The sequence below is a fragment of the Larimichthys crocea genome, chromosome XXII, assembly GCF_000972845.2.
Source record: "Larimichthys crocea isolate SSNF chromosome XXII, L_crocea_2.0, whole genome shotgun sequence".
Classification (NCBI taxonomy): domain Eukaryota; kingdom Metazoa; phylum Chordata; class Actinopteri; family Sciaenidae; genus Larimichthys; species Larimichthys crocea.
In genome coordinates, this window is record NC_040032.1 from 17,153,157 (window position 1) to 17,173,984 (window position 20,828).

The 20,828-nt window shown below is 40.5% G+C and overlaps 1 protein-coding gene across 1 annotated transcript; it reads right to left on the reverse strand.

The window, feature by feature from the left end:
- Positions 1 to 1,338: 1,338 nt before the first annotated feature.
- LOC104919708 (plastin-3) lies at positions 1,339 to 20,279 on the reverse strand. Its single transcript, XM_019268956.2, has 16 exons — positions 20,130 to 20,279; positions 15,399 to 15,504; positions 15,140 to 15,291; positions 10,232 to 10,361; positions 9,925 to 10,057; positions 8,863 to 8,944; positions 8,618 to 8,783; positions 8,371 to 8,513; positions 6,825 to 6,920; positions 6,473 to 6,668; positions 4,979 to 5,057; positions 4,742 to 4,859; positions 4,523 to 4,653; positions 3,761 to 3,884; positions 2,486 to 2,610; positions 1,339 to 2,398 (listed from the first exon to the last, which is right to left on the reverse strand). Exons 2-16 carry the CDS (start codon positions 15,457 to 15,459, stop codon positions 2,266 to 2,268), a joined length of 1,869 nt encoding a protein of 622 aa, XP_019124501.1. The 5' UTR covers positions 15,460 to 15,504; positions 20,130 to 20,279; the 3' UTR covers positions 1,339 to 2,265.
- Positions 20,280 to 20,828: the final 549 nt, after the last annotated feature.

The window sequence follows — 20,828 nt, forward strand, 5'->3', positions numbered from 1 at the left end:
TTTTACTCAAGTGGGATTTTGAATGCAGGACTTGTTGTATTAATACTTTTACTGTTGGCTTGATATCTTGTAGAAAAAATAAATAAATAAAATAAACATTAATAAATTTTATGTGTCCGATGTGTTTGTTTTTCATAGTTAATTAAACATTATAATGATCTTCATAAAACTCACTTTTCAACACTACACAGACACACTCTGTGATGCAAATGGAGCTTGAAAAATCCAGATGATGAAGGCCACAGGAGACATCTTCCTCATCTTCCAGCTCTCTGACAGTCTAAGCTTTAATCAGATCCTCAGAAAAACAGCAGGACTGGAGACTTACTGAGAAACCCTTCAGGGAGGGAAGCCCTGAGGACTTTACATATGACTGAGATTCAGGCCAGTGAACTGTAAACTACAATCTGCCACTGCTATCCCTTGTTGTACTACAAGATGATGGACTGTAAAGAGAGTTGACGTGTCAACTGAAGCCATCATTTTATTTCTTTATAACTTTTGTTATGTTTACCATTCATCTAAGGCCTCAGTGCACTTCCTCTTGGACAGTCAGGGGGCACAGACAAACCATAAATATACATATATTTTTTTATGTTTGAAATATGTACTGTATTTTACAATGAAAAACAGGGAAGTACATGAAAGCATGTGGTCAGTAGCAGATAAGAGAAAAGAGAAGTGGGCAGCTGTAAAAATGAAATGAGGTGAAAGCTCGGATCATAAACATGGTGTTAGAGGAGACACTGTCTGCTGTTGTTCGCCAGCAAGTTCTAAAATCCTGTGGTTTTAAAATTTCCTTGGAAGGTGTTTGACATTTATTATCATTTGCTCTCTTGCAGAGAATTAGATGAAACGATTGACACCACTCTCGTGTCTGTGCGATGAATTTAAAGCTCATTAGCGTAGCTTAGCATAAAGACTGGAAGCAGTGGGAAACTGTTACACTCAGGTGGTTGCCTAGCAACCTTAAAGTGACAACAAGATTAACCCCGGTCTACATTATTGGTGTAAATCTCCCTTTATTTTACAGGAAAAATCAATAATACCATAAAGATTTGTATTCACCATGACTACTCACGATAACAGCGACATGTTCACGTCCTGAAACTATAAAGATAAAAACACACGGAGTAGTTTTCAAAGACTTATTTATTGTTACATGTAAAGCACTTAAGAGTAGACAAATTGACCAAATACAAGTTGGCCTGTTGCCATAGAATATTGTGAAACTACCTGGAATGAAGTAACTGTTTATATTTGGTAATGTTGGATACAAAACCTAAAAAAAAAAAAAAAAAAAAAAAAAAAAAAAACAGTGAAAAAAAAAAAAAAAAAAAGAAAAAAAAAAAAAAAAAAAAAAAAAAAAAAAAAAAAAAAAAACGAGTACAAGTCGTCTTTGAGACAAAGAGGAAGGCACAGCAGAAGTCAGGAGAGTCCAGTCAGCCTGCTCCTTATCCAACGTAACAGACAAAAAAAAAAGAAAAGAAACTGAAGCCAGATACAACAAAGACTAAACACCCCCGAAAAAAAACAGCATTTTTACCTCACGGAGAATAATCCCAAAAAACAAACAAATGACGAGTACAAGAAAAACAGACAGCACATCAGACTGGTCATTAATATAATGTGACCGTATGGCTTCTGTATGCAGATATGTAGAAGTTTATGGTGCCAGTTATTAAGACATGCTTCATTTCATGAGAGGGAATGTTTGGGTGTCTTTCGACATGTGCTCCACCGAAACATCTCGCCTCTGACTCTCTCTCTTTTTCTTTTTTCCCCCCTCTTCCCGCCTTGTCAAGCATTTTTTCATAAGTATGGTATTCAGGAATGTGTCTTGCTTAGTCAAGGATATAATTTACTTATCAGTCTGAATAAAAATATGTAAACAACCTTGCAGCTGGAAATATGCATACTCGCTTTCTTTAAAAAAAAAAACCAAACAGCATTCTTATACATTAATCAAGACGTCTGCATATAGAAAGTAACAAGTTGTCCTGTGTCACGCCGCGAGACCCATCTCTTAAATTTTCTTTTTTAGTATGGTCGACTACATAAGAGGACTTCTTCAGTAAACACCTCGAAATAGGCAGGGATACATGCAAATTTATGATTCTGTAACTTCATTTCGTCACGTTATTCTCATTCGAAAAAACAAAAAAAAAATCTTCATTCCTTCAGTTGTGGGAGCTCTTTTGGAAACACTAATGGCTTGCGGGTACAAGTTTAGTTAAGTGTCACAATGATCCCAGCCAGTGTCTCTTAGACTCGCTTCATCCCCCGACCCATCAAGCAGGCAAAGACTGTCATCACCATTTTGGGCTTGACCTCCACGAGGTCTTCTGGGAGAGCGTAGACGCGGGCTCCGATCTTCCTCGCCATAGAGACGGCATACCTGGAAACAACAGAGCGTTAAGACGTGTATATAAAAAAAAAAACAGAATTACTACGACAGGCTGCTTCTTAAATAGAAAAATCTTACTTGGCGTTCTCCAGCTTGTCGTCTTCAGAGAGGCTGCCGGTCTTTATCAGCTCGTAGTTGATGCTGCCGGGCTGGATGGCGTCTATCAGTTCCAATACCGCCAAACTGCTGCTGATCTCCTTGTCCTGATTACCACATGACACAGATTAAGAATCTAATGCACAAGCTTACTTGAGTAAAGCTTTTTAGTTTGTCCAACACTGTGTACAGATTTAGCCCATCAATAAATAAAAGCTACTTTCTTTCATTTTAAAATCATCTTGGCAGTATGTGTAACAAAATCTCAAAAGCTCTACTTAGTTTGTCTGAGCTTTTAGTGCTCATAAATCGCTGAGGTAGACGAAATTGAAGTTGAGCGTCATATTAAGCGTCTACAAACATCTGAAATTAAGGCAGATCATGTTCTGATTGACATCTCACTCAGGAGGACCAGAAACTGAACGATGATCTGCTATGGACGGGGAGGCAGCAGCAAAATGTATTTCAGCCTCTTACCGTCAGACAAAACTGAAGCAGTTATCTACACTCTCTTCAAATCCACCCGACCAGACTCCTTTTTCAAAAACAGTAATTTTACCAGAATATTTTTACATCTAACTCAATGAATTGATGATTTTTATCAATTAGACCAGAGTTGGTGATTGTTGGACCAGTTTGGTGAGTTTTATTTTGTTTCTGTCGCATTTGAATGAAGAGACCAAAAAGCTAATTTGAATTTAGTAAAATAGAGAAACTTGGTTGTATTTTTTCTGTTTAATTAAAAGGAAATAAGTTTATTTATTGCACTAAATGAAGCAAAGTCACTGCTAGCTTTGAGGCAGATTGAATAAGTCAATTAATCGGAGCATAATCACGGCCAATTCAAATCCAATATCTGGAAAATGTACAATATTTTGAATCTGCTTCGAAACTAATTCCTCATACTTACTAATAACTAATAAAATTATTATTATTAAGGAACATAAGACCCTGAATTACACAGCTGGATTTGGGTTTCTATTGGCCCCTCCAGGAGCGCTGTGATCAGTTTCTGAAGAGTCTTGCTCAGTTCTGCAGAGAATACATAGCTGTTCAAATCAAATCAAATCAGATTTTATTTGTATAGCCCAAAGTCACAAAGTACATTTGCCTCAGGCTTTACAATCTGTCAGTTATACTTTTTGACAGACGTTGCGAATGCTGATCTGCACAGGGCAGCTTGAGCTGGTGTGAAGTCAGACATAGACAAACTTCCACTTCACAGAAATAAAATCAAAGAGGGAAAAACAGATTCACCTTAAAGCTTGAAATCTTGGTCGATTTTCCAGCCTCCGCCAACGTTTGGTTCACCCACTTTACAATGATGTCATCATTCACTTTCTGTCCGTCACCGAGTTCCTCGAGTACATTCAACGTGTATCTGAAAGAGCGGAGAGACACAATGTTTATGATGCACTTAGAAAAAGACCACATCAATGAAGAAACTTTAAAATGCAGCCTCTGTATTGTTTCTGGTTTCACTCAAACATCGCCAAATCTGACACAAAACATATGAAGTATGGGGGGCGGACTATATGTCAACAGCTATCCTTTGTGACAGGGAGGCAACGGAGTTTATGGAAATGTGGTCTCAATTTGGAGGAACACACACATTAACACACCACTGGCATGAAATGGAGGTTACCAACTCCCTTTGGTTTACAGTAAATATACACAATGAATCTGATGGTGATTGTAGTGTTTCAAAATACCACACAGACACGCTGACTGAAAAACAAAATGTTCTTTGGAAGCGGCCGTATTTCATTTACCACCATTGTCATGTACACAAACAAGTAAGTACCCTGGTTTGTTGTTTCATTATCATCCTCAAAAGTGACATAATTTCATGTCTCCTCCTTTGTCATTTGTTTGAGTTATTTATATATTTTAATATGTCTTGACTTATTTTCATTAATTTAAGTGTTAAAGAACATTAAAAAAAAGGGTGAAACTGCCACAGAGACACAACAGAGACATTTTGAAGATGTATTTTCCATTTCGTAAGTTGTTTTTCACCTTCTCATCAGCTGCCACACCAGTGCCAGAGTCAGGGTAGCGTTGCCATCGTTCAGGTCCTGCCCGCCGATGCCAACGAGGGAGAACTTGGCTGTTTTGCCCAGTTCAACTGCGTAGTTACAATTCTCTAACTAAAAGAGCAAAAAATAAAAATAAAAAGAGTCAAACATGTTATTTTTCCTCTCTTTGCCTTGAACAATTAAAAGTAATCTGACTGACCTTTTTCATGTTGGTTCCCAGCTTGGGGTAAGGCGGCTTGTTGACCTTGTTGTTCCAGTCAACAGGCACTTTAATCCTCTCATACAGCTGAAGGATGACCATGGCATCCTGTAGGTCTCTGGAAGACAATATTACGTTTGTAAATCATTAATATTAAATGAGAACAGAATATAGAAGACGGCAGCACAGACAGGAATGAGATGAACTGTCTTTCAGTGCTTTGTTTGTGGTACATACCCGTACAGATGATTGACGTGTGGATTCACTCCCAGAGAGTTCATCCAGTTTCGGAAAGTCCTCTCTTCTCGTGTTTCACCTACACGGCAAAGGATCGTGGGATTTTAGGGGACTTTCAGGTGACATAACCAGCCATAATATTGCTTGTGAGTAATTTATATATTGGGTTTTGTTGTTTACATTAGATTTTTTTAATTAAAAAAAAAAACATTTCAGAATCAAATAGCAGAAAGAAAAAAAGGGAAAACATCTCAGAAAACTGCTGACTTCTTGAGAAACGTATCATATATCCACACCAACTTATCCAGTAGGAGTTAGGGAGTGGCTTACGCCTGCAGGCCAGTTAGTTTGCTAACAAAAACAACGGTTTGTTCAGAGTCGGTCCTTCACAGGCTGTGAAATAAAAACAGACTCAGTCAGTCAGCACCTTACTAGTATCAACGGGATCCTACAGGAACCTCAAACAGTCCTGATGATGCAGACCGACTTTCATTTCTTCTTCTTTGTCATTTTATCATTCATTGTAATTGTACAATATGTCTCTGTTGATTTGTTCTGTACACCTGAGGTTTCTTCTACCCCACAGGGTTTTCCCCTGGTAAAAGGGTTTTTTGTGGGCAAGTTTTTCCTCACTCGGACCGAGGATCTAAGGACAGAGGGTGTCACTCCCTGTACAGATTGTAAAGCCCTCCGAGGCAAATGTACTTTGTGACTTTGGGCTATACAAATAAAATTTGATTTGATTTGATTCCATAGTTCTGAACTTGCTCATCTACTCGTGGTTATTTAAAGTTCTCAGGAAACGGAAAGCAGAGTGCCATTTGGTCCCAGAGGATATGCTTGAACTTGGTCTGGTCCAGCTGCTGAGCTCAGATCTGTTGCCTGCTGACAGCAGATTCAGTTACCAAGCAGGTAATTACCGTTCATCTACTTTAACAAGTCGTTAGGCTGAAGCCATCTGTCCATCAGGAAGCTCTATAAAAACACAAAGTCGAAGCTGGAGCAGCCGGAGGACATCCGAGGGAAACTAAGTTAGTTAAGTTGTGCTTTTGTACAGGAATCAGTGAAGCCATAGATCACTCATAGACTGCATCAAACAGGTAGCACTCTGCTCCGATGGTGTCATAACTGAGAAAGATTTTTTGGACGCAAAATAAGTACACGCCTGACACAAGATGAGTCATTGTTAACTTTTGAATCGTTTATCAGAAACTGACAAACTCTAAAATACCACAAAGAATACCTGGAATACCTGTCATTGTAGAAGTGCCAGACAGAAATACTACTTGGAAATACTGATCTGACCTCAAACTTTCAGGGGATTTAAGATAAAGACCAGCGGGGCAAACACTGAATCAATTCAGTCCACGTTTGAAAACAACTTAAAAGCATCTGTCTGGCTGATATTTGTGTTTTTTGAAACCTTATTTCTTGGTGCTAGCAGAAATGGATACCTGGTGATTTGTGAAAAACTACTAAACTCTTCACACCCACCTTCCAACAGTCCCCAGTCGATGTCTTCACCCTCTGGTTTGGTCAGCGCTGGATATTTGTTGAACAAATTGGCCACGAAGGCAAGGTTGAGTTTGGGATTTCCACTGACGACGTCAGCTGGGGTGACAAACTGTCGACAGCCGAGTTTGTCAGCCTGCTGCAGCATGGCCTCTGCCCTCTTCATGTCGTCTTTCTCCTGAACACCACACACACAGACACACACACACAGACACACACACACAGACACACACACACAGACACACACACACACAGCCTCCTGTCAGACACTGTACAGCTGTTAGCATGTGGTGAAGACACTCAACTGTGAGTGCCGACTGTCAAGAGTGCTTACGCTGAAGCCGGCCATGTTGATGTCTATGCGTGGCTGATCTTCCTCAGTGCCTTTTGGAGAGATTTGATTCAGGAGGTGGAAGTAGGCCCTCGAGTCCTGGAAAATAATACAAACAAACAAAAATAAATTTGATGATTTCTACCAAGGAACGAACACAAAAATGCACTGTGGCATATAGCTGTAATTTTTGCTGTATTCCAGCGATGGACTGAACTTTTACTGTGTACAAAATATTTTGTATTTTCTTACCACCTGCTTGAATAAATTATAATATTTAGATAGTCTGGGTCTCTCCAAATGTGGTATGCCATATTTACATTAGTAAATAATAAAACAACAGCATTTGGCATGCAGTTTATTAATTTTTTCAGCTTTGCTGCTCAACTCCTTTTTCAAAAAATGGAAAATAGCACAAAGACAACTTATCAAATGTTGAAACTAAGAATCTTTTATTGTTTTTGGAAAGTGTTATGTCCGTTTTTAATTTTTATGCCAGCAACACGTTTCATTCTGTTGCATCAGCTCTTCTTTTAACAACACTCTGTAAGCGTCTATGACCTGAGGAGACTTTTTAAGTTTTAACCTTAAAAGTTGAATGTTTTCTCATTCTTACTTGATTTAAGATGCTCAACGGTTTTACATTTATAAAAAGGTGACAGGTCTGGACTGCAGACAGACCAGTTTAGCACCTGGACTTTTTTACTACAAAGTCATGCTGTTGTAATCAAGCTGAATGTAGTTCAGCACTGTCAAAAAACCTGTATACATTGTTTAGGATTAATGGTGCCTTCACAAATGTGCAGTTTACCCAATTGTGCATTAATGCACCCCCATACCATCCTGGACGGCTGGTTTTTAAACTGTGCATTGATAACAAGCCGGATGGTCCTTCTCTTTAGCCCGGAGGAGACAGCATCCAACAGAATTTCAAACTTTAACTTGTCAGACTTCAGGACACTTTTCTGTTTCTTGGCTAACTCTGGCATCTCACACATCTCTAAATGAACTCAATTAAGAAATAGATATTGAATTTTAAAATTACATTTCAGAGTATTAAATAGCAGAAAGAACTAAAGGATAGATAGTATGAGAAAAACATAAGACATAAGAGAACCAGACAGGTGCAGCAGCTTGTATAGCTGCCTGGTTGATTTATGAAGTGGCCAGACAGAGTAATGAAATCTTCCACCCAACAAACACTGTATGTCTGACACTGTAATTGCCATTATTTACATGAACTGTTGCCAACAGATTAAAACATTTGTTTACCGTTTTAAAACCACAAAATGGGAACAAAATACACGTCTGACAGGTTTTAATGTCAGCCAGGAAGAGACAACCCATTCAATACCAGCGTGGACAGACATTTGAAAGAGTCTGGGCCAGGCAATGTGCATTTATGTTTGCACAGTGTGCTGATAGATCCCTGTGTTGGTGGATCTAGTGACTAGAGAAGTGCAATCCTCTTGCCTGTATTCTCTCATAAATTTAGTGGTGTTCCTGCCTTAAAACACCAGCTGGATTCATTGTTTGCGAGTAGGCCCACCTTGATGTCAGAGCTGAAGTTGTTGATCTTCTGCCAGCCAGCATTTTCCAGGTGAAAGTTTGCCCAGCGCAACAGCAGTTCTTCTGGAGACAGCTTCATCAGGTCCTCCAGGGTTTCCCCGTCTCTCAGCAATGCTGCCAGTGCTGCCGAGGGGTGTTAATGATCAGTTAAGCTACTTGAAAACAGACCAGGAAACCCTAGTGATAGGAGCACAGGCGTAAATAGATGTGACGTAATGGACCTGTACCTTCGTTTCTGCTGAGCTCGATGTCGGCAAACAAACCGATCTTAATGATCTGCCACAACAGGCCCAGAACCAGATGAGGCTTCCCCTCTTTAAGGTCCAAAGCGCCGATGTTCACCACATGACAGCCGATAGCAGAAGCCGAGTTCAAGGCCAGGTTCAGATTCTCCTGCAAGGTACAAAACATCAGCTGCTGCAACATTCACATAAAGAGTAAGGAGAAAGAAAGAGCTGAAAGTTTAACTGACCTGTATTGTGAACGGTGTCAGCTTCTTCTTATTTATGGTCCTCTCATCAATAGTATCTGGCACTGACAGGTTCACCATTTTGCTGTGTGAAACCAGACATTTAAATCAGGCGTTTGTATCCGACGTTGTAAAACAAGGAAACAACAACAACAATACAAACGTTCACTGTTGGCAAATCATGAATGTTTTTGAACTCAATAAGCAACCTGGTGCAGGAAATGTGATTTTCCTGGTGGACCAGCGGTTTAACATTCGGACTGTGAAGTTGAAAAACGGTCCCTAGAGTTCAGCTGGAGACCTTTGTTGCCAAATTGTGCTCATGAACGCAGCATAGAGTTTGCAGACTTACCAATTAGACAGAATGACAAAACTGTAAGAAACGTATACAACTCTGCTGCTCTGCAGTCTGTTCATCATCATCATCATGGTTACTCCAACTATAAACTTGACTTTTAATTAATCAAATCAGCAACTTTAATGTCCGCTTCAAACAACTCAACACTGACAACAAATGTGCAACATCCACGTCTTGATCAATATAATTTCTGGGAGTTGGCACATGTGTGGTTGTGTGGTTTTACCTTTTTTACCTGTTCACTTGGTAGCCGGATTCAAACAAAGAGAGCTTGGATATTCTGTTTACTGTCCCGTGACGTCAGGTTAAGTTTTGTTGTTAATCTTTCTTTTAATAAACACTATAAATACACATGAGACTGTGGGATGTTTTGCTTTGAGTCACAATAAAGAGCCTGCTCAGCATCTTAGCAGCCTTTTTTATATGATAGTAGTCGCTACAGCAGACTGTGACTAATACATACAACCATTTTGAATATTTTCCTCATGAATGTAGTAGTTTTGTATTAGCATCAATATCTCCTGTGTAATATGAGGAAGAACGTTGGTATGGTTGGTTGGCTTCCCACAATACAGGCTGTTTTTTTCTGGTTGGACTCACAACATTAGGTGCACTGACATGCAGGTATCTGACATTTATTTCAGCAGAGCAGCCAGGTGAGGAAGGGTAGGGAGGGGGGAAGTTAAAGTGGAAACAGGAACTCTCACCAGAGGACTATACCGTCTCCGACAGACGTGAAGAGAGAGTCAGTGTTGGGATCCATGGGCAGGACATGTTGGCAGTCGGGGTCTTTTTCCAGAGCCGTGTTGATCCAGTTCACAAAGGCGTATCGCTCCTCCTCTGCAACAAACACAACATAACGTGACAGCGTCGCTCGCAATGACTCACTCACTTCAGCTCACTTCATTATGGGTAAATGGAGCATCTGCGGCTGAAGCGTACAGAGCGCACAAAGTCAACAGCTCATGACAAACATTAGATGCCTGTGTGTGTGTGTGTGTGTGTGTCTCTTACCAGAGAACGAGTGCTGTGTGCCCTCGCTTGAAAGCTCAGACATCCCTCCGACAGCCAGGATGCCTTCTTTTCTGTTGATGACTTTGCGGAAAGTTTTTGCTACTTCACTGCCCCTCAGGTCCTGGACAATCTGAAACAAGACCGGAGAAATCACCACAAGAATGAGCCACTATTGTTTAAGGGTGCAATTTTTTTTTTAAACATACACACTTAGTGGCCTCTTTATTATGCACCGTGTAATGCAACAAAGCTTGTAGTGTTTAGTTTTATATTTTATTACTCAGGTCATAGTTAAAGCTTCTGGAAATGTGGCATGAAATAGTAAAAATGCAGATACGATATCAAACTTGGAGGTCCCACAAACCTCTAAGTGAACACAAACGTTCATAACTATTAAAACAGCTAATTTTTGTGATTTCTCAGGACTGTAAGCGTGAGATAGATAGATTCATCTCCGAAGGGAAATTAGGTCGTCAAAGCAGTCCGGTATTTGAATAAAACTAAAAATACAACAGCATGTTTTGATTGATATCTCCCTCATGAGTACCAGGACAAAAGCTAAACAATATACTGCTGTGAACAGAGAGCAGTAATGACAGTTTAAGTGTAGCTATATTTAGAATATTTGCATTGCTTCACTTTGCGGACAGGCAGCTCTCTGACGGTGAACTGAAGCCGTTATCTATGGTCCCGTCAAAGCCTCTAGACCCGACTCCTTTGACAAAAAAAAAATAATAATAATTTTACCAGAATATTTCCACATCTAACTCTGTGAAATGAGTATTTAGATCGATCAAACTAGAGTTTAAATATTTAAATATACATTTAACAAAGAATATTTATTTTTGCTACATAAAACTTTTGAAGCAGACTGAGGTCAGAGGACAGAGGTTTTGTTTTGTGTTTGCAGAATGTATTGCATAATAAATGTCCGAGCATAACCACGCCCAACAAAAATCTGGAAGGTTTACAATAACAACATTTCAAATACGGACTGAAACTAATTCCTAAAACATTTTAGATGATTATTAGGCCACATTCAGACACGATCAGGCTTGTTTGCGGGTGTGGCCTGCTCGGGGTGTGTCTATTTGTGTTTAATGTTCTGCTTTGTAACAATCAGGAAATCACTTTTTATTTTGCTGAAAAACCGGCTTCATCAATGCAGGTGCTCCCTCAGTCTCATTCACTGTCCATGTCACTCTGTCTCAAATTAAACGTCTTTGTGTCATTATTTTGCAGCGTAAATTGCGAGTCAGACTCAGATTTAGAAGCTGGGAACACAACAGGTAGAGTATCAGAGTTTAGTCCATGAATCCACCTGGATAGTCTCAGTTTCAGTGACATTTCAGTCTGACTGTGGAGGGTTTGACCTGATTAGCGGCCCTAAATTACATAGTTAGAAGGCTGTCTTGGATGGAGGTTTCCAGCAGCTTTAAAAGGTGGGGTTGTACTCGAGTAGATTATATAATATTTGTCCTCCCTATTCACACACACGAGGTGGGCTCCTCTGAACATAATGCAGTCCAGCACAACACCATGACCATGACCTCAGTGCTAAAGCATAATACCTTTATGACCGTGTCAACAAAAACTCAACAATGCAGGCATTGTAAAAGTTTATAGCAGAACAGTTGTATTGGATTGTATCAGACTGTACATGTGTGTTTAATAAAGTGCCCACTGAGTGTGTGTATCTGCAATTTTATTATAAAATCACAACCAGATCGACCACATGTTGAGGATTCTGGTGGATTTGAAACACAGTTTTCACAGATCATTTTGGTAACTACAAAATCACTTAAGTCAAACATCTGTGCACAAGCCTCAATCCTCATCTCTCATGTTTCTCTCACCGTGACCGCCCGAGGTCACTCATCAGACACTATCAGCTATCAAGCTCCTCTCCTGTCTGGGTTTGAGACGCAGACACCCTCTCCACATCTAAGGGTCATAGTTCAGGCAGGCTCAGATGAGTCCTGAACCGTCCGTAATTTATGCTGCTATAGACCTAGATTGAGCTCTTCTTCTCTCTCTCCATCTGTACACATTCATGTCCCATTAATACAGACTGCTACTCCCACCATGTAAGAAGGAGCTCTACCACAGGTTCTTCATTCCAACAGCTGTCAGACTCTTGAACACCGGCATGACTTCATTCGATACATTTCTTACTTATGAGTCATTTCTTATCAACCTTGTGTATATGAGCTGTTATGACGGCGTGGGATCATTAAAGTCCATCTTATCTTATGTTATCATTACTACTACCTTTAATCATATCTCCATTAACATTTATAGATGTAGTTATCATTATTTTATTGCTGCTGTGCATCTGTGTCTCCATCTATTTATCTAACTTCCCCCGTCTCTTTTTCACAAGGTTTCTGCCTGTTAAAAGTTTTTCCTCGCCACTGTTGCCAAGTGCTTTCTCATGGTAGTAACTGTTGGCTCTCTGTAAATGATAATATAAAGAGCACAGTCTAGATCTGCTCTATATGGATGGTCATTAGACTTTTGTGATGATTTGGCACTATATAAATAAATTTGAACTGACCTGCGAGTGAAATAGCTGAGAGGATATGGTGAACATCGAATATAAATGGGCTGAAAAACATCATTCATTCATATGAAAGGTCCAGGAAGACGTCAGGTCGATGGGCTCATAATAGCAACTGATGTTATGTTGTGCATTAAAGTACACTGTAGTGATTTAAAGCACTGCTGTGTTGAGTGCACGAGTGCCAGTATGTCATTAAGGTCATCAACAGCAGCACGAAACTGGCAGAGCTGCAGCTGTTATCATCCTCCACGCCAACACCGCCCTCAGGCTTGTCCCCACATCCCAACGCTGAATAATTATCTCTAAACATTTAATCAGTCTCAACAACAACAACTAATGGGACCACAGAGAGCCCGGTGCATCGAGTGAGTTCATGCTATATGCGGCTTATCAGTAACGCACAGCGTGTCAGAGGCTTCAGACAAAGTGTATTCTGTGGTGATGTGTGCGATATTTCCTGAACCTGAAGTTATCGCTGCTTCATCAGTGACCTCAGCCACACAGGCGTCGAGTGTTGCCACAATGAGCCATTCAGGCCGGGCTCTGCGATGCTTGTTTAAAAAAGCACAGCAAAAAAAAAAATAATTCACCACAGGCATACACAGTCACAGGGTGCCCCGTTTGCATTTTATTGTGTGCACTCTAGGTAAATGAGGGAACCACAACGAGACAATCACGACCTTGGACGAACAATATCAATTCAACAAGTTGGCGAAAAGCTATTTTTGTTCACTTCTAAAAAGCAGTATGTTCATATGCAAGGATGCATTTTGTAAAGGGGTGGAGCACACACACACACACACACACACACACACACACACACACACACACACACACACACACACACACACACACACACACACACACACACACACACACACACACACACACACTAACACACTAACACAATGGAACAATGCTGTTTAGCTGCTAACTGGGGAAGTCCCAGATATCCTTCCCTTCCCACCAACAGCAGAGCAGCTTGTGTTTTAACGGTCAAATATACAGTTAAGCATCACTTAAAAAAAACTCAACTGATCAATCAATCACATGATTATCACAAAATGAGACCTTACAGTTTAAGGTGGTGCTCAGGGCCCATATCTATCAATCCCTTGTGTGACAAATGTAAGAGAGTGGATACTCGAGATGTTTTCCTAACTGTGTCCCTTATTCTAAACTTGAAAACTAAACCCCAACCCGTTGGTCGCCTTTGTTGGCACCACTGGAGAAGACAACATGAGCTTAACTCCATCCACTTCACATTCTCCTTCACCTTTCTAGAGCTAGACGTGCAATATTACTAAGATGGAGGGATGCTGCCCTGCTCACCCACGCTCAGTGGATAAGAGACGTTATGTCCTGTCTAGACCTTGAAAAGATCGGTTTGTAACTCAAGCAACAAGTTCCACAAAGCGTGGGGACCTTTCGGGAAATTAAAGTATCTGCTCCTCTCTCCTCTCGTTTGTCTTTCTGTCCGATATACAGTCTGAACCAGTTCATTTCTAATCAACTTCTTTTATTTATTTAACTTTATTTATCTGTCATGCTCCATCCTGCAATACAAACCTGACTTTTCTAGTAATATCCTACAATACTCACATAGGAACAACATTTTTGGACTTATGGGAGGGGTGTTTGAGATAAGATGCCATGATGCCTCTTTTTCAGAGATACCTGGTCTGTAAAATGTGTTTAGTTTATGAACTTTTGTGTATAGTGATTCAAATTCAATAGAAACAGGCTTTCCGAATCAGTGACATCCTTATAATCACTTCACATTTTAAAGAGAACCACAGTGATCTGTGTTTTTTTTTTATATTTTGAACATGTCCTATCTCTTTATTTCTCTTTCTTTCTATCCATGTTGGCAGTCCTGCCTCTTCCACCTCCTGACTAATCTAAAAACTGGACCTGAGGCAGCTGAAATGTGGAAAACGGTCATCATGAAACTATAAAGACTACCTCAAATTTAAGATTCTGAAAGAGCCCATTAGAGTAAGTTCAAGACTGGAGTTACAGTTTTAGGATCAGTTGTAGAAAAACACAGTTACAGTACATGTCGACTCCTGTACCAGAAGCTGCACTCCCTGTGAATGAGCTGAAACAAAATACTGGAACTCACACCACTTTGCTGACCTCACTTCCACATTCCTTGAGTATGTATGCGCGTGTGTGGTTTCTAGAGGCTTTTCAACCCTGTCGTGCATGTAGCTGCTAAAAGTTGCTGAGCGTAGCGGGCCCCATCCAAGGAGGGCGAGGTGCTTTTTAGGCAGAGGAGGAAACAAAGACCAACTCATAGTAAGAAAATGTCTGAAACTTAGAGGGAAAACTTCTTAACGTACCGACAAAAACTCTTCGAAGCTGATCTGGTTGTCCATGTTGCGGTCGAGTTTCTGGATGATCTCTCGAACCATGTATCCAGGTAGGGTATGGCCGGCGTCTTTAAGGAGCGCATTGAGTTCATAATCACGGATATGTCCATCGTTGTTCAGATCTACAGAAAGAAACACAGAAAGAAGCATTAAAGACCAGGAAATGTGGCACAACGAGGGCTGGAGCTGCTGTTATTTTGCTTGTGTTATTATTATTAAATGTACTCACCAATCTTCCTAAAGACCTCCCTCATCTCCTCCATCTCCTCTTTCGTTATCTTTCCAGACATTTTTCCGTGATTGACCTGAGCTGGTCAGTCGGAGAAAAGGTGAGACTGTGGAGAAGAAAATGACAGGATCAAGAACAAATCTTTAGCCTCTCGAATCGTATCTAGACTTCTGCAACCTTCTGCGTCTCCTCAGATCACAAACTAGTCTCAGGTTTTCTGTTGAGAAGTGCCCTTTCCTCTCTCCATCTTCTGCCAGGTCTGAGAACACTTACAGTACCACATACACCCGACTCCTTGCTGATCCCTGCTGATCCCCACCCCTGCTGATCATATCTCACTGTTCTCTTTAGTTTCGCTCCTGAGCTCTTTTCCTTTTCAGGGCAGGCCGCTCTCCCCTAATCAAAGTAATTTCCTGTTAGCCCCATTGTAAAGCAACAAGCTTGTGTTGTTAAAAAAAACAGGAGAAACCGTGACTACTACTTTAGCCTTTAGGTCATTTTTTATTTTTGGATGATCAGCTCATCCTTCGAAACCCTCTAACCGAAACCCTTTTTTACCTTTATCTGGACTATAACACAACATAAGGCTTCTGTGAGGATCTTGATGCTTGTTTGTGTTGTATTTTTAAATTTTAGCAGAGAAATTCAATTAAAATGTGTAAAGACGAAAGCCACACAACAATAACAAGACAACTGCCAGTGAGACTCAAGTTATTTTGAGAGTCCCCGTGTCCGTGAACTCCTCGGAGGCGAAGCAACCATCTGAAAAATCACTGAAAATAAGGAGTACCTCCTTCTTCGTCTGTAGTGTCGGAGGAATGCATGAGGCCTGGGCAGATCGGGCTTCGCTTACAGAGAGGTGAGCAGGGCGTACTGCCTCTCGCTCTCTCTCTGGGGCTAAACTGGTATGGTGGCATTCCTCACGAACACACAAGTGTTCGGAAAACAAAGATGAGGTTTATCCTGCGGTTGACTGAAGATCACAGATTTTTCCAGACACAAAACTGTTCCCATTTCCTGATTTAAAGTACAGATTGTTGATTTTTTCGCGACGTATTAGTCAGAAATCCTGGGCAAGGCTGGGGCATTTCTGGTTTTCACAGTGTAAAACCATATTAGGTAATAGCTGACCGTCCAGTCGGTCAAACGGATTTAAAATCCACCTGATTACTGACGATTCGAAGTTATTTTAGCCTGAGTAGGTGAGTTTATTTGAGCAGTATTTCTGCAGCCACAGCAGCCGGACAGATCGGCATTCAAGCTGGCAAACAATGAACAAAAGTCCAGTAACCGTACATCCTCTTTCATGAATGAAACTATTAATAGTATTCATCAAAAGATGATTCAACAGAAGCCATGTGGTCTCCACAATGTGACTCAGTTCCTGTAGTGTTATTCTTATAAACAAAACAGAGGGATTAAAAGACATCAACAAAATCACAAATGAGTTACAAATAATGTAGTAAATAATACTAAAAAGGCCGTGATTTGTCACTTTATCCAGCACAGAGACACTGTAAATACTCCATGAATCACAGAGTTTTTCTTCTACAAAGTAACACTAAATCAGGGCGAGCACAAAGTCCTGACTAAACGATTAGGAAAATGACGATGCCAGTGTTGCTAAATTTAACTTTCTCTCCAGAAGGATGTGAAATGTGGCTGCTGAAGTCAGCCCCAGCTACAACACAAGGCCCGACAAACATTACGTCCCCGGCCAGGGGTCACACCCCTCGTCGGAGGGAAAAGTGGAAACAGAAGAGGGGTTAAGTACACGGAGTGAGGGGCAGATGGCAGCAGACAAATGTGAGATGTATCGCTGGTGGTGCAGAAGAATAGAGGGTTTGTAATCCTTGTCGCAGACCCAGCGGCAATAAACGCTAGAAAATGAGTCCGGAGTGTCAGGCTCCAAGGACAGTTGGTGTCTTTGACAGCTGGACTGTGTGGCTGCGAGATAGGAGGAAACAAATTCCTGCACTCGTGCTACAGCAAGCTCCTAAATGGGGTGACCTAATAGCATATTAATACTACAGATAGACATTATTGAGACGGCTGCAGTATCAGACTGAAAAAAATGCTGCAATTTTGCTTCAAAACAACCTCCAAAAAGTTCAAATTTAAAGCTCAAAACTAAAAACAACAAACTCAAATCCCACACACACACATACATCTGTTAAAGTTTGGTCACGTGACATTTAGCAGTAGCAAAACAAGAGCAACTGGACTTGCTCCGTAGTCTCTACTTCATTCAAGACGCCCTGTTTTCCCTCCAGATATTCACCCGTGCACAATTATTTCTTCCCGAGCAGCGACCAGTTTTTATTGTCGAGCCAAAAACGGCGCAGTGACGCAAGTTTTTACAATCGCCTTTGATGGATCTTTCAGTCAATTTAAAAAAAGAGGGCTGTTTCCAAATGGTGAGAGTTTAAATGTGTAAGTGTCGACACACCCTCGTTCCTGCCAGTGTTTCATCCACACACACACACACACACAGTTACATGGGAAATGTGAGGCACACAAATAGATCGGGCACCCTTCCCATGTGTGGTCAAGTTCATATGCACACACCCAACATAGTCTGGGAGAACGCAGACATTTTTTGACTCAAGTCACAATCGGCTACAGATGTGAAGCGAACTGAGTCATATATGCCAAACAGACTGTGACACCAGCCCTTTATTTCCTCTTCGGGCCGTGTGGATAAGATAAGCCACGGCCATACTGGCAGGTAAAGAAGGAGGTAGAGGAGGCGACGACAACAAATACTGTATGTGGAGTTTACGCAGCTCTTACATGGCGTCCAGCTGCTTACCCTTGGATGGGTTTAGGGGTATTATAAAAGCTCACAAAGCTAGGATACAGAGTGAATCATTATGGAAACATTCAAATGAAACGGTCTCCTGACAGCATCCCTAACCGTGGGCAGTTAATCTTTACAGCTTGCTCCCTCTTTTAAACTACTTTTCACTTAAATGACAGGATGGCTGGAGTAAAAAGGAGGCTGGCAAACATCTCTACAAACCATCACTTAGGAATGTCATTAGACAGGTTGGTCGTTTTTACTGAAGGTAAAAGCAGCCACACCTATGTTACTTAACAAAAGTGCTGCAAATCATTACCCTTTAAATAGTGCATAATCACAAGTACCACCCTTTACTCATGTAGGCATGACGTACACCCTTGAGCAAGACACTCCTTACTCCAAGGACATGTATGCGTCTGACATCCAGGCGGAGGACGCAAACATGCAGAGAACCAAACTTTTCTATTCACACTACAGCTGACGAGCTTGTAAAAACAAGTGCACCTGCTTGATCTCGACTTTCACCACGACAAACAACAAGTGAGGCCGCCCCGTTTTAAAAATCCTGACAGCGCAGAAAGTGGGACAACCTGTTCATTCACACAGAACATAAACACCCTCCCCCTCCTTCACTTCTTCCCTTCTTCCCCCAACCCGACAGTCTGGTTTTGTCTTTACACAGATATCATCAGACATGTAACGTCTGTATTTAAAAAAAACACACCTGCAGTAGGTGCTTTCACGTGGTGCTGCAGCATAAAGAAGAGGAAACTTGCCATCAGCATAGTCCACATACCACACATGCATACGTTCATGAGCAATTTGAGCTCACCAATCAGGTTAATGACAAGCACATTTTGGATAATTTACAGCTATTTTCTGCTGCTAACATGAGCAATTGTTTGTCTCCTGAGTCCTGGTGTCATTAATGGATTTAACATGCTTATAAAAGTTGACTTTCCTCGAGCAAAATAAGATTTAAGGACACGGTTTTTGCTCCAAAATCACAACATTTTTGTAAGCTCGTTCTTGTTCTTCAGCTCTGTCCCAGCAGTGGGATCCACAATCGGGATCCCAGATGTAAAAGCATACTGCAGCCCCAGATGGCTCGACAGGAAAAATCTGGTAAACGACTCAAGTGCAATAAACAAGTTTACATAGACCACTGCTTTACATGAAGCTCAGAAAACACACACAGCAACTAACCGAGGCGTCTCATTTAAACCTTTCATAACATACTGTAACACTTTATTTAAATACAAGAACAATGACTCATAGTAATTTAAAGAAATGTGGCACAGAGAAGGAGGGTTAGATCACACTAAAGGTAATATGCATTATAAATATAATAAATAAATTTAAAAAAAGTGATGTTACACACAACTAACACTGCAAATTTAGCATTTTCTTGTCTTGTATGTGTGAGTTTGATTAAGAAATGCCAGATTTAAAAAAAAAAATAAAGAGTGCAGACTCCACCTTTGCAATAATTGAACAGACATTTGTCATATTCACAAATATGAAAAAAAACACACACACCTTGTGTTTAATAGCACTTTAGTGACACAAATGGGCACGTATGCTAAGTTAGGACTTGTCAAAACAGTATTAAAAGTTATCTATTCATGCATTAAAGAGGAGTCAGACTTTTTAGTTCAGTGTTTGTCAGCGCCGTGAGGATGAATAGGCTACAGTGAAGGTGTAGCTAAAGCTAACCCGGCTATCGACAGACATGCAAGTTTTATGGGCAGGAAACTCTCCCTGTTTACTCTTGCAAATCCGCCGCTTCAAACACGAGATAGCGGCGAGCGCGCTGAGAGGATATTAGGACAAGGATTGTTATTTCAGCGGACGCCGTTTTAAAGACTCTAACTCTAAGCTCTAAGTAGTTGTTAGGTCTAGATAGTTGCCAGGAAATTGGTACTCACTGTCGGTGCGCCTGAAATTCCAGACAGCGTCCAGCTCGCGGTCCTGCCTCCTCCACGTAGAGACAAAAGTACACGGCGGCTGGAATGTTGGCCCCGCCCTGCCGGCGACGTCACCGCCAGACGTCGGGCTCCGGCCCTATGGAGTGTTAACTGTGCCCAAATTAAAATGGAATAACCAAAAAGGATGTAAAACTAAAACATAGAAACAATACAAGAGTGAGTAAACACAAACATTATTATTATTATTACCTGTGCTAAAAATAAAATAGAATAACAAAAAGGATGTAAAATTAAAACATAGAAACAATACAAGAGGGATTAAACTCAACATTTACCTGTGCTAAAAATAAAATAGAATAACAAAAAGGATGTAAAATTAAAACATAGAAACAATACAAGAGGGATTAAACTCAACATTTACCTGTGCTAAAAATAAAATAGAATAACAAAAAGGATGTAAAATTAAAACATAGAAACAATACAAGAGGGATTAAACTCAACATTTACCTGTGCTAAAAATAAAATAGAATAACAAAAAGGATGTAAAATTAAAACATAGAAACAATACAAGAGGGATTAAACTCAACATTTACCTGTGCTAAAAATAAAATAGAATAACAAAAAGGATGTAAAATTAAAACATAGAAACAATACAAGAGGGATTAAACTCAACATTTACCTGTGCTAAAAATAAAATAG

Excerpts from the sequence above, each read along its gene's own strand:
- LOC104919708 (XM_019268956.2), bottom strand. The coding sequence starts at position 15,459 with ATGTCTGGAAAGATAACGAAAGAGGAGATGGAGGAGATGAGGGAGGTC. Across the intron at positions 5,058-6,472 it reads CGACTGGGGACTGTTGGAAG|GTGAAACACGAGAAGAGAGG; the intron begins GTGGGTGTGAAG and ends TTTGCCGTGTAG. Across the intron at positions 4,654-4,741 it reads TGGGAACCAACATGAAAAAG|TTAGAGAATTGTAACTACGC; the intron begins GTCAGTCAGATT and ends TTGCTCTTTTAG.